The following is a 27,417-nucleotide window of genomic DNA, read 5'->3' as shown; positions in this document are numbered from 1 at the left end:
AGTTAAACAAGTCTATCTATGGACTTAAGCAAGCTTCTCGCTCATGGAACAAAAGGTTTGATGAAATCATCAAGACCTACGGCTTTCTTCAGAATGAAGATGAACCTTGTGTTTACCAACTCAAGGAAGACCAAATAGTAGTATTCCTGGTCCTTTATGTTGATGACATTTTGATCATTGGAAACAATATCAAGAAAATGACTCACATTAAGGAATGGCTCAACACTTAATTCGAAATGAAAGATTTGGGTGTAGCAGCCTATGTTCTTGGTATTCAGATTATCAGAAACCGGAAGAACAGATCTCTTGCTCTCTCTCAAACAGCCTACATAGACAAAGTCTTAGAGAGATTCTTCATGAACAATGCCAATGGGGCAAACATGCCCTCTAGATTTGGTATTCGTCTATCTAAGGAACAGTCACCGACTGATCCCCAAGAGATAGAGGACATGGCAAATATTCCCTATGCCTCTGCAGTTGGAAGTCTAATGTATGCAATGTTGTGCACTAGACCTGACATCTGTTATGCTGTTGGAATTGTGAGCAGGTATCAGTCTAATCCAGGACTAGAACATTGGAATGCAGTTAAGTATATTCTGAAATACTTAAAGAGTACAAGCAATTTTGTGTTAGTCTACAAGGGTGGTTCTTTAAATCCCATAGGCTACACTGATTCAGATTTCCAGGCAAGTCTTGAAGACAGGAAATCAACATCTGGGATGGTGTTTACTCTTGGGGGTGGAGCAGTGGTTTGGAGAAGTGCTAAACAAACCTCGATATCAGTTGTTGGATATTATTTTACCAGGATCTTAGATCTACTCACAAGTATGTTTATTAACATCCTAAATATGAACTTTCTAAAACGATAAATTAAACACATATAAAGTTTAAGAAACCTTACATTGGGTGCAGCGGAATTAAATGACTCCTTCCGTTCAGATCTCTAACCCTTGATTCCTTTCTGTAGCAGAGTATTATCAAGATCTGAACCTGGATCTTCTTCTCTGAATCCTTGATGCTGAATCTCCTTTGCTGATGATCTTTCTTCACGATCTTCCTCACTATGATTGAGGTATTGTTTGATGTGTGTGGGCACTACTCTAATCACTAAGAGAGGTTCGAAATATGAAAGAAGAATGGAGAGAGAGAGTGGCGGCTAGAGAAGAGAGTGGAGGCTCAGGTTTTTCTGATTCAGAAAGTGTAATTTTCATGAAGCCTTCACTATCTATTTATAGCATTCCACTAGGGTTAGATTTGAATTATATGGCATTAAAATAATGAAAAAATCAATTTAAAAAAGATACAATAGGTGGCCGGCCATGGCTTAAGTGGACTGGGCCTTAATTTTTACAATTTTGCAATTTTAACACCTTTTGTATCTGATTTTCTCAAAAATGCCAATTTCCTAATTCAATCATTTAAATGCCAATTCTAACTATTTAATAACTATAAATAATTATTAAATAATATTGTCATTTATCATATTTATTAATTGAACCATACAAAGTATCATAATTAACAAATATGCCCCTATTAACTCTTTCTTTACAATTTCGCCCTTACTTAGTGAAAATTTCACAAATAGACATAGTCTAATTCGTGAATTATAATTGATTAATCAAAACCAATTACATGAGTCTTACAAACAATATTATCTCAACTAGTGGGGGGACCATGGGTCTATATAACCGAGCTTCCAATAAGTAGATCAAGAATTTAGTACTAAAATTCACTAACTTATTGATTCTTCGTTGAATCCACGCATAGAACTTAGAATTGCACTCTCAGTATATAGAATGTTCTATATGTTCCACCATATATACACATCATTAGTTATCCATTGTTATAATCCTAATGTGATCAATGATCCTCTATATGAATGATCTACACAGTAAAGGGATTAAATTACCGTAACACCTTACTATGTATTTTATCCTTAAAACACTTGACCCCGTATAAATGATATTTCAGCTTATGTGAAATGAGATCTCCACCATTTATTTTTCGTTTGGTCAAGCTCGAAGGAAATCATCCTTTGCTTACTATTCGCCAGGTAGAAGCTATAGATTCCATGTTTATGCTAGCGCTCCCACTCAATTGCACTACCGTGTTCCCAAAAAGTATGTATCGCCCTGACCTAAAAGTAGGCTTAACTAACAATTCAAAGGAACACGAATAGCCTTTCAAGATTGAGCCTAATCATAACAGGATTAAGATCATTTGATCTAGGATCAACTTGGCGATATTGACTTGAATAGATTTTACGGTAAGTTTAATTAAATCTAAGTCAAAAACGATTCTTTGTATGTTCTTTGGATGGTATCATGTTGTATTGACTGTTATTTGATGATTGATTGATGTTTGTTAAATTTTCGTGCAAAATAATTGCGATTTTATCTCTGTAATTATTTTTATTGGATAGTATGGAAAAAATTAAGCAAGTTAGCCTTTTACAGAACTTAATTTGGATTTTATTTGAATTAGTTATGATTTTTTGAAGATTTGAAAAAATCGGGGTTGTGCTGATATTTTCCTGCGATCGCAAATCTGTCCGTACAGTTTCGAATTTTTTTGTTTTTCTTCAATTTTTCATGCTTTTTCATGGAATTAACTTCTAATTTTTTGTATAGTTTTGTATTTATACTATTACTATTCCTAATTCAATTCTAATTATCATTTTGAATTAATTTAATATTTTTTAAAATTTTAATTCAAGATATTAGTGTAATTTGAATTTGAATAGAATTAGTATCTATCTTCTTGCTTAAATATCTATCTTATTTTTAAATTTGATTATATTTTTTTTAAATTTAAGGTCAGATTTTATAGATATTTATAAAATCTTTTAAGATATTTTAAAATATCTTATCTTTTAAGATATTTTAAAAATATCTTATCCTTTAAGATATTTTTTTTTTAATTATATCTTATCTTTTAAGATTTTTTTTTAAAATCTTTTTAGATATTTTGACCTTATTTAAATTTAAAATAAGATATTTATAATCATGAAATTTTAAATAGATATAAGATATTAGTAGGTTTAATTTTAATTTTTTTTTCGAAATTTAAATTTTTTTTATTTCCGAAATTTTTTTTAAAAATTTTATTTTAATTTTCGAATATTAAAATATTTTTAATTATTATTCGAAATTATTTATTTAAAATTAAATAAATCCTACTTCCAACTATCCAGCTAACCCTGTTGCAGGAGTATGTGTTTTAACTTGTGTCTAAGTTTTCAAAACCTATTATTACTTGATTGCAAATAGCCATGGTTACCTTTTGCCAGATCTAATGATCTGATGGCTCCCTTGGTCAAGATAATAATTTGTAACAGGTATAATTTACAATCTTCTTTCATCTGTGTATGACCTAGCAACATGATAGGACCCATCCAAAATGTGCCAGTGTGAGCCTATGTGTTTAATTTTATTATAGATGCATATAGGTTAATGTTGCTAAAATAAATTATCATAGTTCTTGATAGAATTTATTTAGGCCCATTTAGTTTTTGGGCCTATTCAATTAATAACAGTTGTTCTTATTAAGGTTAAATTCCTCTCTTTTGGGCCTTGTGTGAGAGTTGGGAGCCATAGAAGTGGGTACGACATGCGAACCCCCCCTCACACAAACCACCCCAATTGTGAAGGCCCATTTGCCTGATTTGAATGACTGTACTAGGTTAATTACACTAGTTTAACCTAATTAAAATTGAATTAGCAACATAATTAATTTCATTTATTTTGAAATTAATTTAGAAAATCATAGTTTAAAGAATTTTATATTCTAAGCTAAACTATATGTATTTTCTTGTATTTAATTAAATATAGAATTATAACCATCTAGATTCTTTCTGGAACTTAATTTAAATTTTTCATTAAATATTCCTATTTAAGTTGATATTTAGTTATCTATAACTAACCAACTTAAATCTGAATATCTTTTGAATTCAAAATTTCAAAATTAAGTTGAGGAATTTTAGGCATTGGTTATTAAGATTCTTTAGATATTTTTTAAGTTGATATTTTTTCAAATATTAACTTAAAATGGAATATTTTAGATATTTTTAGGTTAATATCTTTTTGAATATTAACTAAAAATATCTACAAAATTAAGTGGTTACAACTTAATTTTGAATTTAATTAAATCTGATTTGAAAGATATTTAAGTTGATTTTTTAGATTCTTCTAAAACAACTTAAACAAGATATTTTCAAATTTGTTCCATTTTATATTCAAATTTATTTTTTGAATTTAATTAATAATTGAAAATTAATTAAAGTTGATTTTTTATTTAAATCAATTTTGATTTTTAATTTTTCATTATTATATTATGGAACTTGTTCGATATTTATTTGAATTTATTTTTCAAATTTAAATAATAATTGAAAATTAATTAAAGTTGTTTTTTTTTAAACCAACTTTAGTTTGTAATTTTTCATTATTATAATATCGAATTTAAATGATTATACAAAATACATATATTATTTTTAAATAATGAGCTTTTAATCAAGAGACATTCGATCTCCATTGTGGGTTTTACACCGCGTTTGTTTTAGTGAGTAATCCTCCCTAATGGAGGAACGTTCATTAGCAATTTCGCACCGTTTAACCTCACATGATAAGTAGTTTGTAAGTGTTTTGTATGGTATAGATCACCCTAATGGTGGGGGCTCGTGTGCGAGCTGTGTTGTGTGTGTGTGTGTGTGTTGGGTATGTGTAACATGGAGCGAGGGTAAAATTTGAATGTGCATTGAGAAGAGTGTCGTTAGAGGAGAAAGTAAAAGACAAGGCGTGCAAGGGAAAAGTGTACAACCACGCCTCCTACAAGTTTTGAAAGCAAGGAGGTACGAGTAGTGAAGGCACTGCACCTGCAAGGTCTAAGGACCCGACCAAGGGTACGTTGTAGCCACCACCTTTGTAACCTGGGACCACCTAACACTAGACAAGGGTACGAGGCACAAGACCACCTCCTGCTCTTGCGATTTGCAATCCGAAAACGACAGCTTGTCTCCTTAGGGCCACCATGTAACTCAGGCGATTAGAGCCTATAAATACTCCATTCGCAAATGTTGAAAAATCAATTGTGTAACTTCACATACTAAATGCAATAGAAAGAATCATTCTCTTACTTAAGAAATCTCTTAGCCATTTAAACTTGCATTTCAGTTCACCTTCATATTTTTTATGAGTTTTGCTTTAGATTCTAATTTTCCAGCAATAAAGTTAGTTGACGAGTTCTTACCGTTAACAGTGAGCATTGTTATTGGGTACTAGTGGTGCCCATCATTTTCTATAGGTGACACTCTACGTTTGGTTTTCGATATTCCTTAGAAGTTATTTTCTTAAGTTATATGGGATATGATACTTAATTAAAACAATAGCGATATAATACTGAGAAAGGTACTAAGCACCAATAGTACATTTTAGCCACAACAAAAAATCTTACTTTTAGTCACAAGAACACTTGTGACTAAAAGTGAAAAAGTTGTGACTAATTATAAATTATTATTTTTACGTTGTGACTAAAAGTTTGTGGCTAAAAGTATTAGTCACAAAAATTATAATTTGTTTTGACTAAATGTATTTTTAGTCATAATACTTGTTGTGACTAAAATTAAATTAGTGACAATTTGTATCTAAATACTATGTTTAGTCACAAATAACTTTTTTGTTGTGACTAAAAGTCACATTTAGTCAAAAAAAAATTTGTTGTGACTAAAAATTGCACTAATAATAACTTTTTTTTAGTAAATTCCTAATATAATAATAGAAGGCTAATTAGTAATTTTTTCCCCCGAACTTTGACATGTACTAAATCATGCCCCCTAAACTTTTTTGGTCGTTAGAAATTCCCCCCGAACTATTGAGATTGTTAAATTTAAGGACTTTTGTCTAATTTCATTCAATTTTACTGTTTCAGTGATTGTTTATGTACTAAACCATGCTCCCCAAATTTTAATATCTACCAAATCATGTCCCTCAAACTTTGATATGTACTAAATCATGCCCCTTCAACTTTCATCCATGTTAGAATTTTTTTACTAAAATTAGACAAAAGTCTTTAAATTTAACAATCTCAATAGTTCAGGGGAAATTTTTAACGGTAAAAAAAATTTAGGGGGCACAATTTAATACACGTGAAAATTCGGGGGAAAAAATTATTAATTAGCCCTAATAGAAAGCTAATGTACCATTATTCACTTTTTTACATTTCCAATGTCTACCTAACTACCTTTCTACAATAGTTACGTACGTAATTAGGATTCCATGACTTCGAATTATATATCATTATTTTCTTAATTTATTTCTTTTATACTTTCTATAATGTTCTATATTGAAAATTGATTAGCATGATAAAATTTAATAAATAAGAATTAAGTATATATTTTTTCAAATATGTACGTATATAATAAAATTTATTGATTTTATATTGTTTATTATATTATATATGGGCTTAGTGTATATAGGTGTCGTACTATAAATATGGACGTATCATGTCATGCCATAAAAAAGTACGAATCATACCGTACCATACCTTAAAAAAATATAAATTATGTCGTGTCGTACAATAAAAAAATATAGATCATGTTGTGTCGTGCTCAGATTTGTTATGCTTTACTTGAGTCGATCCGTTTTCTTATAAGAGTTCAAATTCTATTTTTTCACATTTTATTTTTATAATTACTAAAGTGATGTATTTTTTATAGTTTCGATTATTTTTATTTAGTTTTTCAAAAAAATTTCACATAAATTATATAAAAAAAATCATTAGAACTTAAATTGAAATATTTACTAATAAGTATTTTAATTATTATTATTATTAGTATTATTAAACGATCATCTAAGGGATATGTTTCTATATTTTATGATCTTGTTGATGATATACCTCTTTTGTTATCCTCTTTTCCTAGAGTTCTTGTATCTCATGTAAAGCGTGATGCTAATAAAGCGGCTCACGAGTTAGCGAGATTTGCTCTTCGATTGGATAATGATTGTTCTTGGTTGGGGGAAATTCCATCTCCAATCCACTCTGTTATAGTTATGGATTCTATTCAATAATAATAATAGTGTTTTCTCAAAAAAAAAAAAATATATACAGTTTTACACATGTTGCGCTTTTAGAATAGTTTATTCGTTCTTACGTGTTATCTCTTTTGGACTTGTCGCGTCGTGTCGTGTTTAAGTACTCTATATTTTTTGTGCACTGTCGCACTCAAGCTCATATTTTTTGTGTCGTGTCATGCCAATTCGTAGTATTGTATCATGTCGTGCCCAAATTTATATTTTTTCGTATCTAGTCATGCTCGTCAGGGGCGGACGTACTTTACGAGATAGGGTGGCCCTGCCCCCCTGAAATTTCAAAAAAAAATCAATCAATAATATATAAGTATAGCTAAATTCAATTAACTACTGTTATAAATAAATATTAATTTAGATATGTATAACGAATCAATATAATGTACCGTCATATATATATATATATTTAGCAATTTATTATTATCTTTAGCAACTTATTATTATTTTTCTCAATTAAAATATATAATTAAATATTTAATTTAACTAAAATTAGATCACAAATAAGATAATTTTTCTTTTGTAATTTCTACTATAATTACAAAATATCTTTTTCATTTTTTTAATCATCGATTTTAAATTTTTTTGAATAATTTACAGTACCGAAATTAAAGTTTACACAATTATTTATCACGCATATAAGAAAAAATAATTATGTGTACAATAAAAAATTTAAATCTTATTTTGACACTATAATTTGGAATTTTTAAAAAACTTACAAGTGATACAAAATAATTACAAACGTACACGAACATAAAAAAAATAAAACAACAAATTTTTTTGGATACTGAAACAGATAGAGGTGTGCCATAATAACTATTTTTTAAGGAGTGTACTATATGTTAAACAAGATATTTTTATGTATATTACATGTTTCGCAAATTAATTATTAGGTAATTCTATAGTACATTCTATTAAAGGGTCGTTTCGGTACACCCTATAACTTTTTCTTCCATCTAGGATAGATTTTTTACACCAAATTATTTTCATTATTATGCACATTCTAGTTATTCAGAATGATTTGTAAAATTTTAGAAAAATCTAATTTGTTTATAATGCTAAAAATAAGGTTAAAAAATTTAATTGTATGCGTGATTATATTTTTTTATACGCATGATAAGTAATTTTGTGAACTTTATTTTTAGCATTATAAACTATTTAGAATTTTTTAAAAAGTTTTAAGTGGTCTGTAAAAATTGTCATGTACACAATAATAATAATAAAAAAAATATTAGACTGAAAAGCTTTCCTAGTTGTCAAAATTGATAGGAAATATATTGAAAAGATTTTTTAGTGAAGGGATGAAAAAAAAAATTAATAATTGGTCCCCTAGTAATTAAGTTCTGGCTCCGCCCCTGATGCTCGTGCCGCCTAAACTCGTGCCGGTTTCATGCCGTGTCAAAAATCCAAACCGGTAATTACAACAGTAGACCTGATCATACCAAATAAAAAGGAAGGAATACTAAAACTTTATAGTAAATATATGCTTCTCTCTAGCTCGTCTATATATAATATGAGGACCAGGTATTAGTATATATAGGGAGGAATATTTGAGCATCTAGTTATATATATATATATATATATATATATATATATATTGAATAAAATTAAATTACAAATTTGTGATAGAAACCGTGCATGCAGATAGCAATATAATATGTACCCTTCTAATTAATTTCTTTGTATTTCTCGTGTGAAATGAAAACCACGTAACAAGCAGCTATTGACAAGGATTTGACAAACATGCACGTGACCAAAAATATATCTTCTTTATTTAAAAAATAATTAATAAAAAAGTAAAAAAAAAAAATGTATTCTACTCTCATTAAGGTTTATGTATATAAAGGAGGTGAGGATGTTAGTTGTTCCTACCAATATGGATATCTATATATTAATATCAGAAGAAATTGAGTTCGTAAATTAATATCTTATACGTTTTTAGAATATTTTGTATAATTTACAATACCTGAACTTAGTTTATGTTTTTCTGTTTTATTTTTCAGAAAACATGATCAAAATTCAGTTTAAAATGAGGGATTATTTCACAAATACACAAAAATAATAAAAAAAAATCATAAAAATACGGTTTCACGGAATTTTAAATATTTTTATGATTTTTTTTATTTTATTTACAGAAAATATGGTATTTTAATGTTGTACTCTTGTTAATTTGTTGTTAATTTTTTATTATATGTATGTTGTATTCAGTTTAAATATTATTTTTATGGAAAACTATAAAAATGTAAAAAAAAAAAGAAAAAAAAATTAAACTTAAAAATATATTTTCTTTTTTATAAAAAAAATTGTAACTTATGTAATTATCTCTTAAATAATTAATTACATGCATAAATATATAAATAAATATGCATACAATTAAATATTTAAATATTATTATTTTCAATAATATAAACAATTTTAAATTCTTTGTAAATATATAGAAAATCTACTATAACTATATAGTAATTAGATAATGTTATGTTTAGTGTAAAAAAGAAAAAAGGATGTGTGTGTTCACATTATTAGTAAGTAATTTATAGTGTTTATATTATATTTATATAGTAGCTATCAACAGGGGCACACCCAAAAACTTTGTTAAGGGGAGGACAAAAAAAAATTAGGAGAAAGTAAACATAAATATATTAAGACACGATAAAAATTAATTTAACAAAAATATAATATAAAAGAAACTACAATAAATATAAAAATATTTACAAAAATAAAGTATAAATGTAAAATAAAATTATAAAGAGTTAAATTGTAAATAAAAAATTTTAATATTCAAATGTTAGGATTGGCATATGTCACTGCTAGTCCTGTATTGGTGTGATTTATAAAAAAAAAAAATAATAATAATAAATAAATAGCGGAAATTTTATAATGCACCTCCTTAAAAGGGATACACCGATACATCTCTATATGTTTTAGTATCCGAAATAATTTTTTAGTCAATTTTTTTCTCATAATCATGTAAATTATAGTTATTTAAGATATCTTGCAAAATTTTAAGAAATTCGGAAAAGTTTAACCTGCCGAAAATTGCATTCAAGCAGTGTGTTACACGAGTGATTATTTTATTTTATACTCGTGTAAAATAGACTGTTTGAACATTTTTTTCTATATTGTAAATTATTTCAAACTTTTCAAAATTTTGTAGGATATCTTAAATAGTTATAACGTACATGAATATGAAAAAAAATTAGACTAAATTTTTTTTCTTAATACCGAAACAAATAGAGAATGTATGAGTACATTCCTTTTAAGCTTTTAAAAAATTAAATTGTAGAATCACCCAATAGACCATCATATAACAAAACTTCGCTACTCCGATAAGTAGCCAAAGTTTCATTTTCTTTAAGTAAAAAAAACATGAGAAATAAGCGGCCAGTCTAAATTATAAGAATAGAACCGCCTCTTTCAGTTTATGGTTACACTAATTAAAGTCTCACCAGACCAATTATTTCACTATCTTTTCACACTCTCTTCACGTGGACATCTCGTGATCCTAAGTGGAGTGGGTACTCAATACACGTATATATAGATGTATGTATAGCGAAAGTTTTTTTATATTCATTGACTTTTTTTTTCATATATATATTGTATATAAAAATATCTGTACAAATTATAAATATTAAAGATTCCCCATCTTAGAAAAGTATATGATGAGAGAACATTTAGATTCTTCATCTCTATTTTTTTTTTAATTAAAAAAAAAAAACTCACACTCACACTCATCCACGGATATGGAACTTGTGCCCTTAATCACACCCTATGAGCATCCATGTGCCCTCATATTTAATACCCCTAATTGGGCCCTACAATATTACTAGATTCTATACACACACAAACACCTATATTATCATTATCATAATTATATCATTTCCTCTTATATTCTTTTATATATATATATATATTAAGACAATTTCTTATGATATCACTACCATAGCTTGTCTTTTTCTGTCTGATCCTCTCTCTCTCTCCCCTTGACATCTCTATAAATACCCTCATCCTCCTTTCATTTCTTCCCAACCACACCAAACAAACATACAACATACATATATATCATAACCCAATAACAAGCTTGCTATATATATTCATATATAGTAACCCTAGCTATCTAGGTCTATATATAGAAAGAGAGAGAGAGATTAATTATGTCTGGGGTTTGGGTTTTCAAGAATGGTGTAATAAGGCTAGTGGAGAACCAAGGAGAGTCTTCTTCATCATCTTCTGAAGCAGGTGGGAATACTAGACAAGGGTCTCGTAGTAGAAAATCTCTTGTACACTTGCCAAGTGGACAAGTAGTTCAATCATATTCTTTTCTGGAGCAAATTTTGACCGGTTTAGGTTGGGAAAGGTATTACGGGGGTGACCCTGACCTCTTCCAATTCCATAAGACTTCCTCCATTGATTTGATATCTCTTCCCAGAGACTTTTCCAGGTTCAACTCAGTTTACATGTACGACATCGTCATCAAAAACCCTAATATCTTCCATGTGAGAGATATGTAATTAATTAATTATTTGTTTCATCTTTAATTTCTCTTGTACGTCGATGATCGATATCGACCTTTTATTGGCAGTTTGGTACGTTTGTTTGTTTGGTTTTCATATATGTTATTATCATTGTAGAAAAATGGAGTGTTTAATTTATGATTGGTTTTCATAATCAGTTCATCAATTTAGTGTTTTTTTTTTTTGGTTTGGAAGTTTGTGATCATCACCATCAGCTCTGTCATATATAAATATATATATATATATATATGATGACTTTTGTAAACATATATATATAATTCAATAAATCATCAATATCAACTATTATTATCATTCTCCGTGTCTCTTTATATTTTTGTTGTTTTTAAACAAAATCTAATTCTAATGATAAATATATATATACCATACTTACCAATGATTGTTAGTTTAATTGGGGTGATGGTTCTTGCGAAAACAAACCAAGGAAAATTCGTTCGAATAGCTGCTGTATGCCATGTCATCATGATGAAGTGGGGTTAATTAGGGCAATGAGTAGTGTGTTTCAAGCGAAGAGACAATACAAATTTAATATATTTCTTATAGAATTTTTCTAGGGTAGGACATTTACTTTATAGTCCCTACGTGTGAGGCATTCAGCTGAGTAATGTTATTGGTCAAGTGTATAACATTATAATAGTACTAGGTGCACCTTATTATTATTTTCATTATGGATTTTATAATGGACGCATATTTTATTTTTTTTTTCTGTCTTTTCTAAAGGGAGGCATAAAATTCTTTTGATAACAATCAATGGAGAAATTACGGTGGAGATGATGTATGGTTTACTTGACATATAATTAGAACAGATTAGAAATTTCTACTTCTTCCTTTTTTTTTTTAAGTGTACTAAAAATAGGCGACCATTTTTTACAGTCAGTCAGTTCATAAGACTGACACGCAAAATAAGATGGTATAGACATCAGTTATAAACGGTCAGTAACCGTTAACACTTACTTATACCATCCTATGTTTACAGAAGTCGATGATCAGATAAATTTTGTACATTTGAGCTCCCTGGTGAGACCGAGAATGTCGGAGCATCTCTTTTACCTTTTCCATCTTCTGCTATGGAAATCGGCACCGGCAAGGCGGTCTCATGGTCGCCGGCGGTGAATTGAAGCCCTTCGCTTTCTTGCTGAAAATGAAATAATATTCTCAATCAAAGATTTTTTATTTTTTATATTAAGAATAAAAAAGTTAGAAATTTTAATCTCATGTATCAATGACCATAGTAGTACTCATGGACTTAATAAACTTTAGATGGTTGGCAATTTTTCTATATGTATATATATGTTTATATTTATAATAATGACTTCTTTATTATACGACAACGCCATGAAATGAATTGATAGTTTCTAAATACTTGTAAATATATATATATATATATATATATATATATTAATTAATAGATAGATAGATCTAGAGATCATAATATTCATGTGTATGTGCCACAGAAAAAAAAAAAATCATGTGTGTACGTGTGCCAGTTCTGCAAGTATATGTGTCATGATTTAATTGGTATATATACGAGTCGAATATTGTTTTTAAAAAGATAGATATGACAATGGATGGTGATTGGAAATCATTTTTGTTTGTGTTCTATATATAGTATCTTACGCATGATTACTTGTTTTCCTTTTTCATTTTTGAAATGGCTTTGATTATACTTTCAAAGAATTTTTAAAGTGAGTACATGTAAATCTAAAAGAAAAAAAAAAAGAAAAGGAAAAGAAAAGAAAGAAAGAACGAAAATGCTTTGATCAGAAAAATAGTTCACAGACCCCTAATTTATAAAAATAATAATAAGTTTACATGGCTAAATATTTGATGTGATGATATTTCTTATTAATTGTATACTCACTACAAAAAACTGGTACTTTTTATGTCAATTTTTTAGTTACAACATAAAATTTTTATGACTAAGGGCTCGTTTGGTACGCCGTATTGTATTGTAATATATTGAGTTGTATTGTATTGTATTGGATTGTATTGTATAATTTTAATACAATATTATGTTTGGCATTGAATTGTATTAGTGTTGTGTTAAATTATACAATGTTTGGCTCACATTATATTGTATTGTATAGTATTAATTAAAAATTTTGCAAAAATTCAAAAAAAAAAAAATTATAAAAAAAATTCAAATAAAAACTGAAAAAAAAAAATTAATAACTTAAAAAAAATTAAAAACTCTAATTTTTTTAAAAAAGAAATTAAAAATGTAAAAATGTTGAAAAAAACTAAAAAAATTAAATCAACTAAAAATATTAACTTTAAAAAAAAAAAAAAAAACCGTGATTATAACCCGAATATTAATGTCAATTCTAAACAAATTGCATAAAAAAAGTAACATATTTTTTTTTAATAAAAAAACAATAAAGTTTACATAACTAAAATAAACCTTGTAGCACCGTCAAAGTTCAACCGACCAAATCAAAGTTCAACCAATAAAACCAAAGTTCAACCGACCAAATCAAAGTTCAACCAATAAAACCAAAGTTCAACCGACCAAATCAATCCTCACATAACCAAATTAACGACTTGATCTAACTTCTCTGAGAACTCTTGTCACAAAAGCCCCTCGAATTTCTCCATCTATTGACTTGAAGGTTGCCACATATTCTGGCTTCTTCAACATGAACGCCAATACATCAAGTTGATCATCAACCGAAAGTCCCATCGATTTCAACTCTGTAGCCAACTCCTTATCATTAGTAGTCCCTTGCACCATCAACCTCATTTGCTCGATTGAATGTTCAAACATTGTTTTGAACGTTGAAGCAATCTCCTTCATACCATCATCATCTGATCTAGATCTCTTTCTTCGACCTCTAGGTAAAGAAAGATTCTGATTCACTGACCTAAAATCGTCAGTCTCTTCTTCAGCTTCTAAGTTCATATTCTCAACCATGTCTGCTGGTGCTTCTGCTCCTTTTCCGGTTGCTCTATCTTTTCCAAAAATATTAGCTAGTCTCTCATACATAGGAAAAGGTTTGTTTCTCCATCCCTTAGCATCCTTAATATTCTGCATAAATAAGTTAAATATACATAAATATAATACCAAGAACAGTACTTGCCATAACATGTTAAATTAGTGAGAAAACATAAAATATACAAGAAAATAAAAATAAATAATCTATAAAAAAAGATACCTGAGTATAAGTCAACCAAGCCTCATCATTATCAACCTGCACACATTTTTTTACATCGTTCCAAGAAAAGCCACTAGTGTTGACCATGTCGAAGACTATACTATATTGTTTCTTCAACATTCGATATTTGTTCTTAATGTGTGGACTAGCTCTTATACCACTGTTGGGAATCAAGACATTCAATGCCTTTTCTATCTCCTTCCATGTCCCGGGTCTAACAGTTCCATTATCAAATCTATTACCGCCTTTCACCAGAAGTTCTTCAAGAACATTCAGCAATGCATCCTCTTCAAATTTACTCCACGTACGCCTAGAACTTTTATCGCTATAAACTTGGTCACTACTACCTCCAATATCCATATTCACATGTATTTCTCATTTTCAAGTGTCACCATATTAATAAATTCTGCATGTATATCTCAAATTAATGTGTCTAATGTAAACAATGGTAAGAATAAAATCATCCAAACATTTAAACGACAAAATAAAATTGAATAACTAAGATCAATGCGTCCAATACAAACAAAGTTAAATGACAACAAAAAGCAAGTAAGAATACATTCAAATTAATGTGTCTAATACAAACAATAAGTAAGCAAAGTTTGTCCATACATGCAAGACTAAGAACCTCTACCATTAATGTCCTCTAGGTAGCCTCCATTCATTATACATTTGCATAGCTAAAGTGTTTCTCCATTCAGTCCATTGAGTTGAGGCTTCAACCGTATCAATTATTTCATGATCTTCATTAATTGTCTGATGAGTATCTTCTGCAGCATCCACTTGTCTATCAAGCTCAATTTTCGCTGGATCTAGAGACATTTCTCGCCGAATCAAATTATGCAAAATACAACACGTTGTAATTATTCGGCACTGTGTTGTTATTGGGAAAAATGACGTGCTCCTCAAGATTGACCATCTAATCTTAAGCAATCCAAAACATCTCTCAATGACATTTCTTGCAGATGCATGTTTCATATTAAAGTACTTCTCGTGATTTCTAGGCACGTTTCTACCCCACTCAGATAAATGGTACGCAACTCCTTTATAAGGTGCTAAGAATCCTTCACCGTTAGTATATCCACCATCCACCAAATAATAATAACCTAAAGATAAAAAAATTAACCAAAACTAATTTAGTGATCTAGAAAATTAAAATTTAGTGATGATTCAAAATATAAAATAATCTTTTTTCACTAAAAAATTACCTTTAGGGATCTTTAAGCCATTTTGCCTATTAATGGCATCACGAAGTACTCTAGAATCTGATGCTGAGCCCTCCCAACCCGGTAAAACAAATATAAACTTCATATCTCGAGAACAAACTCCTAATACATTTGTTGCGATCTTGCCTTTTCTTGTTCGATACCTTGGTTTGTCAACTTCAGACACTCGTACCTCAATGTAAGTACCATCTAATGCTCCTAGACAATTTTCAAACCATCTCCATCGACTAACAATGCAGTTGGCAGGTATAGGATCTTGAGAAACTAATAAGTTTTCTTGCAACCTTAAAACTCCATGTAAAATTGAATTAAAATATCTACTAATGGTTTCTCCCGATCAGTTAAATCTAGCATTCAATGTACGATTTTTTACATGATGAGCAAGTGTATGAACAAACATACACACTTGTTCCTCAATTGTGACTGAACCATTTCTTTTCACCCTTCCATCAGCATGGAGCAATTCACATAATACTCCAAATGTTCTCCTATTCATTCTTAGATCATTCACACATGCTATGTCACTTTCACCTATCAAACTATCCAAATATTTTAACCGAGTCTCATGTCTAGCAAAAGTACGATCTAGAAACATACGTCTCCTATGATGGTTGCGTACCATTTTATACAATAATAATTGCAACATCAAACACATGCTCATCATTTGAAAATGCCATGTTAAAAGAAATATCATAATCTTCTTTTGTTGCATATCCATATCTATTAATAGCATTCCATGTACATAAAAAATATCATATAACAACCATAGACACTAAATCTAAAACTATATTATCATGAGAAAACACAAAAACACAAAGGCTAGATAGAAAGAAACAAAACTTAGAGATAAATCTCCTCACAAAAATACAAAGTGTTTAATTAAAAGTATTGAATTATATAAATAATATATATAACATGAGAAAACTTGTGTAGTCTCAGAATAAGGGTTGGGAAAAATGACACGTGTTTGTTCAGTCGTTGGCTAGGTGTTTGACAAAATATCTCAATCCAGGTGTCCTGCTTAGATATGTACACGTTGACCATGCCTACTAAGAGAACCACTTGCTCAAATTGCTTCAATTTGATTTTCTTTGCTATATTTCCTCAACATATACTTTATATATTTTTAGGTCTTGGAACAAAGCTTTCTGTTACTCACAGTCACTGACATTTGTGACATTACGCGCGTCTACAACAATAGTTGTTCTTACATCAAGATTGTATTTCTTTATCTACAACATAATATATAAAAGGTGGGCTAGCTAAGCGAAATGTGAAAGAGACACATCAACATATAAAATATTGAAGAAGGCTTAATTTAACAAAGAGAGAAAGGGAAGAGAAGGGCTTTTATTTTTTCAGCCTATATGTATAATGGAGTACTCCAAAGTAGAGAGTAGTACTACTCCACTGCAGATGCCATGGTGGAATTTTCCCAAAAGCATGGCATTTCTATTAGAGGTCACAAGATATTTTGGGATGATCCTATATACCAGCCTTATTGGGTTCATTCTCTTTCTCCAGACGAGTTGGGAAAGGCGGCGGCTAAAAGAATCAATTCTGTAGTTTCTAAGTACAGACGAAAGGTAATTGGGTGGGATGTTATGAATGAGAATATGCATTTCAATTTCTTTGAGGATAAACTTGGTAAAACTGCTTCTGCTGATTACTACAAAATAACTCAGCAACTTGATCCACAAACAACCATGTTCCTTAATTTTTCATTCAATGGATGGAGTTGAGTAAAGGCCTAAGGTGTTTCATTGAGAGAGCATGTGGTTTGCATGATAGGCTTAACTGTGAGATTGAACAGAGCATCAGATTTTACAGGTTTTGCTCAAAGCTTTTGTGGTTTCCATCTTCTCAATTACCTAAAAAAACCCAGAAATTGAATCCAAATCTCTCTCTCTCTCTCTCTCTCTATATATATATATATATAACACTAATTTCTTGAAAGGGTGTTGTATTGAATGAGGCTACCTATATTGCAATACTAACTAGACCAGTAAATCTAAGCGTAAACATAGTATAAAAAAAAATATTACAGTTCCTAAAAATACACACACACTCTGCTCTTTCCTCCCCCTAATCACATCATGTTACTAAATTTTAAGTCAAAGAGAAAACCATAACAAAATTGAAACAAGTCCCAACAACATTACAATCAATACAAGGAAATATCAAAAGTAGAATAAATTACAAATACGAAAAAATTGATAACTCACCTAGAACAAAATAGCAGAACCTCGGCTTTTTTCTGGGTTGTACGGAGAAGAATCGAGCAACGGCACACCTGGTCTATGAAGGGGAAAAGGGAATGATGACAATGGTAAATTAGGGAAAGAGATACACACACATACCATAAGAATTAGAGAGAGGAAGAGAGAAAGAGAGAGAGAGAGAGAGAGAGAGAGAGAGAGAGAGAGAGAGAGAGAGAGAGAGAGAGAGAGAGAGAGAGAGAGAGAGAGAGAGAGAGAGAGAGAGAGAGAATACCAAACGAATCTGAGAGATTGATATGCTAGAGAACACGAAGTTGCTCTTCACCGAGAAATCCAGGCCAAATCGGCCAGAGAATCGGCGAAGATGGCTGAACGAGAATCAGCGAAGATGGCTGAACGAGAATCGGCGAAGATGGCTGAGAGGGAGAGCTAACATCGTCCAAAATAATACAATACAACCTTATACACTGTTTTTATTCAGCATAAAATAATACAGGATAGATTGTATTAAAAATTAGGGATGTAATATCTATTACAATACATGGTCCTACCCAAACATGGTACTCTTATACTTTAATACAATACGGAGCCCTTATACAGGGATCCAAACGAGCCCTAAATGTGACTTTTAGTCACAACAAAAATTTACTTGTGACTAAAACATAATCTTTAGATATAAGTAGTCACTAATTTAGTTTTAGTCACAACAAGTATTGTGACTAAAAATACATTTAGTCATAACAAATTGTAATTTTTGTGACTAATACTTTTGGTCACAAACCTTTTAGTCACAACATAGAAATAATAATTTATAATTAGTCACAACTTTTTTACTTTTAGTCACTAATTTTATTGTGACTAAAAGTAAGATTTTTTATAGTGACTGGTGGATAGAAAAGAAACCGTGAATAAATTCATCCATTTAATTCATAAATATAGAAACATTCTATTATAAACTTCTTTTATTTGGGAGTCGAAGAACAATTAAAATTACTATTAATCTTTATTAGTGGTAAAATTGGGACCGAGTGCCTAGGTTGACACCTAGGGCTGGGCCAAGTGCCCAAGTTAACATTTTGTCAACCTGGGCTGTTTCTAATTCAGTTCAGCAAAAAGTGCTCTAAGCACTTCTATCATCATAAAAAATAACGAAAATTTAAGTAAACTCGGGAAGAAAACTACAAACACAAGTCCTTAGAAATAGGCCGTCAGCGCCCAGGTTTACAATCAACCTGGGACGCTGCCTTCAATTGCTCAAATGTCAAATCCAATATGACCATTGAATCCATAATGGTCATAAACTGAGGGGGGAGACCTCGTCCTCAAGTTCAGAAGCCTTGAAAGTACCAACAACAGAATCCCAAAAGCTCGATTTAAAGGGTCTATTGCCCAGGTAAACAAATGGCCTAATTTGTTGGGTTTTGCTTATCCAAATCTGATGTGTTTCGACTGTTTATCTAGTTTTTCACAAGTACAATGATCTATGAAGTTAGAACAATCAAACTCACAAATTTAATTTTTTGGCAAATTTTGACTCACTCAAAAATCAAAAATGTTGAGTCTTCCATTTCCACAAAATAGAAACATCTCTGAGAACTAGTGACCAGCTTTGCCAGAACCTATAAATGAACTAAGTGGTGTCAAACTATCACTTAGGCATCTCAAAGGACACCCCTTCGACGTTTTTACACTCATACAGCGTCTAGGTTGATGTCAGATGTCAACATAGGCGCTGGGACCTGAACTGCCTTCAATAAAACGACCATAACTCACTCAATTTTATCCAATTGACGCGATTTAACTTGCATTTGCACTACTACAAAAAATATAATTCACGTCAGTTTTTAAGTGTCACTTAAAGAATTTACGTCGGTTTATAAAACTTACGTATATACCGTAGTCGCAAATAGTTTTTTATTAGCGTCATTTTCAAAACGACGCAAAAAATAATTTTCGACATTTATAAACTGACGCTAAATACTTACTTTTTTATTTTATTTTATGTGTCGGTTAACAAATGACACTAAATGTTTCATGGCATTTTAAAACTGTCACAAAAAACTTATTACGTCGGTTTAAAAATGTCATATCTATTACGAAAATATTTTTTTTTACCTATTGCGTCACTTATAAAATGAAGCACAAATATAAGTAAGGAAAAATTACAAATTTTTCATGCAATTTTCCCCACCTGCATTATCAAATTTTAGAATGACTCTATATAATAGTAAATACATAATACCAAAAAAATTTAAATTACCATTTTAAAACCTACATAAAATTAGTAATCGATTCTATTAACTAATCACACAATACCAAAATTGTTAATAAAATCGATTGTAAAACTTAAATTCCATGTATATCGTAAACTAAATATAAATTAATAACATATGCAAAAGATAACAATAATCATAAAATTTGTTACTCATGTATTATAACAAAAGTAGTAACCTTAAGTACTTAATCTATAATCAAAGGCTTCACAAATTCGGCCCACATCCCGTACGACATTGATCTCCTCGTTACTATAGGGAGCGTCTAACTTGAACTGTAAAACAAAAGATAAAAAAACATTAATCATTATATTAAAAGTATAATTAAAATACAAACTAAATAAAGAAGAGTAGTTATTCATGCATGTATCTAGAGGGCACATGGAACTCGTACATGAGAGGGATCTAAATTTTATTTCTCTAACTTGATCATCATATTCATCTGCAGTATGTCACTGTCCCATCTGAGAACAATAACCCAGTTGGAGCACAATTATACATTGAACTAACAAAGAGTCTCATTTACAATGCGAAAAAACTAAGAGCCATGTAACAAGAAAAATATTGACAGTAAATACCTTTGAGAATTTCTCTGCATAGGGTCTTAGAGGTTGTGGAGTCCACATAAACACAAAATTTTATGAAAGTTTTTGAGCAGCATCCAATAACTTTTTCTTTCACTAAGTATCAACTCAATGATTACCTGTTATCTCCTTTCAAACCAAATTCTACTTCATATACCACTTTTATAAGTTAAAATACAGAAAATAATTCAGTCTTAAATGAAACTAACAATTAGCATGGTTATTAAACTGTATCCCTAGCTATATAGTAGAAATATGCATGTTAGCAAACATAAATGTGCATGGACTGTAGGCGTCTTAGACTTACACTAAGATTAGTATCTTTTTATTACACGGAACGATATTCATTTGTAAAACTTGAATCATCATTTAATACTAAGTTAAAGAACTTCTCTGCGTACAAAAGAAATCATTATTTACTTAGCTCTATACACTATCTCCATTATCCATATATACAGGTACTAAAACTATAATCTTAAAGATATATCATCAAGCACATTTTCAATGTAAAAATGCAAGAGACTACTGCCATATAAGAAAATTTCATGGCTTAGTTTTGCAAGAGCACTATGAAAAGTAAATTCATTGGCTCTCCACTCCAGTAAAGAGTAATATATCTTTTATGTACTGTAAAGTTTGAAAAGGCAAAAGTATAAATTAAAGTAGAATTTCAGAAATAAGATTAAAATAGCAAGTCAGCCAATATATCCAGTTCACATATGACGTATCAACTCACTAAAATTTTGTAAATTATGAAATCTAATTCTTCATAAGAATAATAAAATGTAAACAGAGAAATGGGTTACCATTGCTGTAATTACACAATATAATAACACAATTTCACGATTCACTCAAGCAATACATTCATTATTTGAGAACTAAAGATCAACAAATTTAACTAATAGAAAGATACAAAAATGCCACATAATATTTTAAGAACCCATATTATAGAAAGCCTATTTACAGAGACAACTCTTCAAGTAATTCACAAATTCCGTTCTTACCAAATGGAATAATGAAAGTGCTAAGAGGTTACAACCTATGAAAATACTACAAGTAAAATTTTAATTTCAAAGCTATAATACATGAAAAAGTTAATTCATACATACATGTGTGTGATTAAAAAGGTATTTTCCCAAACCAATGAGCAATATAAATTATAAAAGCCAAGTATAATTTGTGCATTCCAAAGCTTCAATTGATTACTACTGCAAATCTCCTTGTGGAGTCAGCCAAGTGACTAGTTAGCTGAGCAAGCAAAGCAGAATTTAATATACATAGCACTATATTTCAACATTTCTCCACTCCTTTAAATCAGAGAAATTGTGTTATGGAAATAAACACATTTTATGTACTGCAAAACAAGAGAGGCACAAATTTAAAGAAGCTTCGTTCAATTCTTTTCAATCGATCACGGATAATAACCAATAGTAATAAAAATTAAAAGAGATGTTTGTTTTCTTGTAGTTTCAGTTGTAGAAGTTATATCCTAAACAAATAATAAAGTACTGAGCTCCACACACTACCTCCATTATCCAAATATACAAGTAATAGACTATAATCTTAAAATTATATCCATCAAGCACCTTTTCAAAGTAAAAATACAAGAGACTACTGTAATATAAGAACATTTCATGGCTGAGTTTTGAAAGAGCCCCAAGTAGATGCATTGGCTCTCCACTACAGTTAAGAACATATCTTTCTTACTTCAGATACTTTAAAGAGAATGAACTTACCCTACATTATTGAACTAAAACAATGACTTTGACTGTTATGTACAATGAGAAATCTACTCTTGAAGCCCCAGCCGATTAAAGAACACCAAGAAATGATACTCAGGGCCCCAATATACGAACCCTACAATAGGCCCACCTTTTATGTACTGCAAAGTTTGAAAAGGAAAAAATATAAATTAAAGAAGAAGAAGAAACAAATGAAACACAATTAAATTCTGTTCCAAAAAAATCTTTTGTAAAACTATCTTAGTTCAAAATTACACAAACCCAGGACAACAAAGTCCAAGTAAAACCAAATCAGCTTATCACTTTTCTCTAAAATACCCATATGATAGAACATTAAACTAAAAGACATGGAATAATAAGAAAAAACACACCTGCTTAAAAACTTTAAGTCTGACTGTCTCGACCCAATTAGAGAAGAACTCATTGGACAGTGGTGGTTTTGCGATTAATAAGAAGACAAAGAAGAGAGTACGAGGTCAAGGTTGGGTCGCCGCATGATTAAAAAGAAGACGAAGAAGAGGAGAAGGTCGAGGGGTTCGTCGATTTTGTTAGAGCTCTTTCTCACGATTAATGGTTAGGGACGAGTGTGAACAGTGTGGCATCTGAATTGGGGGTTTAGGGATTTCACTCTAGTTTATGTCAGTTACGCACTCTCACCATTTTTTTCGATGGTTTAAAACCTCATATATAAATTATTCTACTGTTAACAATAGACGCAAAATGTAAAGCAAATTTTTACAATTGTTCACCTTATTCGTCCGTTTTTATTTTACCATCATTTAAGAAACGACGCAATTCACATATTATCAGCGTCATTTCAAAACTGACGGCCCAATTATCTAGGCACTATTCACGTCGGTCAACGCCATGAATAGTAGAGTTGACCGACGTAAAAAGTGTAATTTGTAGTAGTGTTGAAGCTCTTTAAATGCTCTATCAAGTCATGTCTCACACCCAGACGTAATTCTGAAGCTATCATCATCAAAATTCACCCCGAAGGGAGTTACAAAAATAAGCTCCAAATAACTCGCAGCGGAACCCGCCCGGCACCAAAAATTGACCATCACCACCAAAAGCTAATTTTCGATGTTAGGTCATCATCAAAGGTGGAAAATAACTTATTTGTATTTTTCTCCTATTTTTTTGGGCCTTCTTCACTTATAAAATGAGAGCTCCTTTAGCTCATTTTACACATTCAATAAACTACCCACAAGAGCTTTTCTCGCTAAACTTTCTCTCTCTAAAGTTTAGAATTTTTTATATTAGTCTATTGTTGTAATTACCATCTCGTAAGAAATAAAAACTCAAAGTAGACGTAGCCCTATTACTATCGCGATATAGGGGCGAACTACTATAAATTATTGTATCTTTCTTATTAATTACTTAACTACTTTTTTATTCTTGCCAATCTAGCGAGCGGGTGTGGCTTAAAAGTCTAGTCTAAATTTTTGAGTCAACAACTCGTATTGGTTTGTAGGGCTAGTCGTTATTTGAAGAAACAACTAAAGTGAAGTACTCGTGTATAAGAGTCATAAGTCCGTGGGGGAAGCCCAATAGAGGCTTGAAGTAGGGCATTACAATAACTTACTTTCTTATTATTTATATATACAAATGAGTTTTCAATGGTTACATTAAATATGTACACTACAAGAAATGTCACTTTTGCCAGCACATTTTTGTGCTGGCAAAAGTTGGTATTGTGTTGGTAAAATAGAATTTACTTGTGATGTGTTGGCAAAAGGGGTTGGCAAATCAACGTTGGTATTAAAACTTTTGCCAGCATAAAATGAAAAGCGCTGGCGAAAATGATTTTTCCCAGCGCGTAAATGTACTGGTAAAAGTTAGATTTTAGCCACTCCAAATGTACACTGGTAAAACTTTGACCTCTTTGTCAGCGCAGTTTGTGAAATGCGCTGGCAAAAGTAAGCAGTAGCGAACTGTGCTAGTAAAAGTGACGTTTCTTGTAATGGTAACAATGATGCTTAACATTTACTTTTAGTCATGAGATCATTGTTAAACGGTTGTGATTAATTTAAAAATTAACTAAAAATAATAAATAAATTACCTGTAACTTGATATTAATCTTATTTTATTTTATTTTCTTATATATAAAAAAATTTTAAAAATTATAAATATTAATTGCTAAAAAATTCTTAACGAATATTATAATCTAAAATTAAATTTATTTTAAGTATTTAGTTCATTATAGGAATTTTCTACTATAGGGGTGTAGAAAAAGACCCCATCAGTAGGGACACTTTTATTCCAATCAACTACTACCATGTCATGTAATATTATGAGGATAGTTGTAGAATATAATATTTTATTTATTTATCTATTTAATGGCTTACACGGTGATGTGTCAGAAAAAAATACTATTTGAATTAAAAAGAAATATATCCTTCTCTCATTAAGTCTCATACTATATGGTTCTTAGATTTCTTTCAAAATTTTGCATACATATCCATGTGTTCTTACTTCTTTGTATTCTTAATTAAAGCCCTTCCCACAATGAACCTTTAAGACTAGAATCACAAAAATATAACATCCATTTAATCTGATGTGAATCTCTAAACTATAGCAAAAGAAAAAGAGAGAAAAAAAAATTGAGATTTTGATTAGAGGTTGGGTTCATTGAAGGAGGTGGTGGTTGGGTTCAAAGACGGAGGTGTGGTGATTAGATTTGTGGATGGTTTATAAAAGGGAGTGGTCGCATAAAATTTTATATAGAAAAAGGAAGAACTGAGAGAGAAACTAACAAAAGAAAAAAAAAAATCAAAAATACTATAAAGGTAAAGATACTTAATAATCCGGTATTTCTCACTTAAATAAAATACAACTTCATTAAATGAAGTGTAATTTCTAATAGGTTTTGAGACACCCCCACTCATGAAAATCGTTTTAGGAGGTCCTATAGAAGAATCTTTCGTTATTTATAATTAATTAAATTTAAAAATAAAATATTTACTTATTAGTATTTAACTTAAATCATAGTTATATTTTTAATATAACCTCATTTATATATTCTTTTAAATAATATATAATTTATATATAGAACACTTTACTAAAAAAAAATTAGGGAAAATTACATCTACACACTAAATTATGATCTAATTTATAGAAATGTCGTTAGTCAAAAAAATATAACGTAATTTCAAAAATATATAACTATATATTACGTAGTAAATTAAAGTATTGAGTTTCAAGTTATAACACACACGTGAGTATATTCCTTCTCTCTCTTAATTGATCTCAGCTTAAAGGCTTTTTGTTGGTCTTGAGTTCTTTTTGTGTAAAGTGTATCTATTATTTTTTTTTTCTTTTTCTTCTGTAGTTTTTTAAAAAATAATTTTGGCTATACCGGTATTTGAGATTAAGAGTTACACCATTATACAAAATAATTAGTTTACACATAATTCAAATATACATATAAAATAATTTTATACACATTAAATGAAAAAAAAAGTGACATTTCATAAATAAATTACTAATTAGTTACCTTTCATATATCTGATATATATGATATTAATATAATATTGTAACTAGATGTATTTTAAAATACATTAATATACAAACTGATTAGTTTACGAAACAAAAATAATAATTAATAAACTTTTTAAAATAATATAATTTTGTTAATATAACTTTAATAATTTGCAAACATAATTTTCTATTGTTACCCGATTTTACTTTTCAAGATACTAAGCATACGTTAAAGTAATTGATTAGTTGATAATAGCATACCTTAAAATTTTATTATTTTTTGTTGCCTTTATATCAAGTTAGATGTTCACAATCAACATTTTTAAAAGCTGATATGCTTAATTATTAATGGTGTTTATAATTTTCTTTTTATTTTCAAACTAAATATTGAATATATTCATGATATTGGTTTACAAAACTGATATATAAAAGAAACATAGATCATAAAAAGTAATTCATACAGAAAACATACTATTATAGTTATGCTAATAAATCTATTAGTTTATTTTTGCATATTAAAAAAAATTTTATTTTTCTTTTGTATATTGGAACAACAATTTTTATTTCATTTCATATAGCCTACAATTATATATGTTAATAAACCTACTAGTTATCGTTTGTTGGGGGAACAATATTTTTTTTTTTTCCAATACAGAATAAACTATAACCAAACATAATGATATTCGCCAAGAAACCCATTAGTCTATTTTTCGTGTATATTGGAACAACAATTCATTTTTTGTTTAAAGCACAATGTGTGCCTATAAAATAACAAACTAATTAGTCTATTTTTTTTTCAAGTTGAGACATCAAATTTAATTGTATACAAAGTACATGACTATGACTGTAACATGTCTTATATAGTAAACTTGGATAAGAATATATGCACTTGTCAAAGATTTAAATATGATGAAATTCCTTGCTCATAAGTTTATTTGGCATATATGCCTATACTCATATATGCTAAATAAACTTTTTAGTTTATTTTGACATATTAAAATATATTTTCATTTTTTGTTTACACAGTAACCTTTTCGTATAGTCTATTATCGTATATGCTAATAAATCTATTAGTTTATTTTAGCATATTGAAATAAATTTTATTTTTCTTTTCGTATATTATTGGAATAATA

General features: G+C 29.6%; 3 protein-coding genes across 3 annotated transcripts; 1 reads left to right on the top strand and 2 right to left on the bottom strand.

Moving 5' to 3' along the window:
• Positions 1 to 10,921: 10,921 nt before the first annotated feature.
• LOC115702886 (flowering-promoting factor 1) lies at positions 10,922 to 12,398 on the top strand. The gene has a single exon (XM_030630341.2). The coding sequence runs from the start codon at positions 11,228 to 11,230 to the stop codon at positions 11,582 to 11,584; it is 357 nt and encodes a 118-aa protein (XP_030486201.1). The 5' UTR covers positions 10,922 to 11,227; the 3' UTR covers positions 11,585 to 12,398.
• A 1,576-nt stretch (positions 12,399 to 13,974) lies between these two features.
• LOC115695049 (uncharacterized) lies at positions 13,975 to 15,131 on the bottom strand. The gene is made up of 2 exons (XM_030622147.2): positions 14,758 to 15,131; positions 13,975 to 14,630 (listed from the first exon to the last, which is right to left on the bottom strand). Exons 1-2 carry the CDS (start codon positions 15,115 to 15,117, stop codon positions 14,139 to 14,141), a joined length of 852 nt encoding a protein of 283 aa, XP_030478007.2. The 5' UTR covers positions 15,118 to 15,131; the 3' UTR covers positions 13,975 to 14,138.
• Positions 15,132 to 15,228: 97 nt separating this feature from the next.
• LOC115695044 (uncharacterized) lies at positions 15,229 to 16,605 on the bottom strand. The gene is made up of 3 exons (XM_061106261.1): positions 16,413 to 16,605; positions 15,966 to 16,313; positions 15,229 to 15,863 (listed from the first exon to the last, which is right to left on the bottom strand). Exons 1-3 carry the CDS (start codon positions 16,603 to 16,605, stop codon positions 15,394 to 15,396), a joined length of 1,011 nt encoding a protein of 336 aa, XP_060962244.1. The 3' UTR covers positions 15,229 to 15,393.
• Between the last annotated feature and the right edge of the window lie 10,812 nt (positions 16,606 to 27,417).

The sequence above is a fragment of the Cannabis sativa genome, chromosome X (genome assembly GCF_029168945.1).
Source record: "Cannabis sativa cultivar Pink pepper isolate KNU-18-1 chromosome X, ASM2916894v1, whole genome shotgun sequence".
NCBI classification, from domain to species: Eukaryota; Viridiplantae; Streptophyta; class Magnoliopsida; order Rosales; family Cannabaceae; genus Cannabis; species Cannabis sativa.
The sequence above is the reverse complement of the archived record's forward strand: the minus strand, read 5'-3'. Positions and strand labels throughout refer to the sequence as shown.

What these genes read in the sequence shown, in the direction of transcription:
- LOC115702886 (XM_030630341.2), top strand. Translation starts at nt 11,228, where the DNA reads ATGTCTGGGGTTTGGGTTTTCAAGAATGGTGTAATAAGGCTAGTGGAG.
- LOC115695049 (XM_030622147.2), bottom strand. Translation starts at nt 15,117, where the DNA reads ATGGATATTGGAGGTAGTAGTGACCAAGTTTATAGCGATAAAAGTTCT. An exon ending in CTTGGTTGACTTATACTCAG is followed by an intron (nt 14,631 to 14,757) that starts GTATCTTTTTTT and finishes TTATTTATGCAG; the next exon opens with AATATTAAGGATGCTAAGGG.
- LOC115695044 (XM_061106261.1), bottom strand. Translation starts at nt 16,605, where the DNA reads ATGGTACGCAACCATCATAGGAGACGTATGTTTCTAGATCGTACTTTT. An exon ending in TGGAAGGGTGAAAAGAAATG is followed by an intron (nt 16,314 to 16,412) that starts GTTCAGTCACAA and finishes ACTGATCGGGAG; the next exon opens with AAACCATTAGTAGATATTTT. An exon ending in TGGCTTAAAGATCCCTAAAG is followed by an intron (nt 15,864 to 15,965) that starts GTAATTTTTTAG and finishes TTTTATCTTTAG; the next exon opens with GTTATTATTATTTGGTGGAT.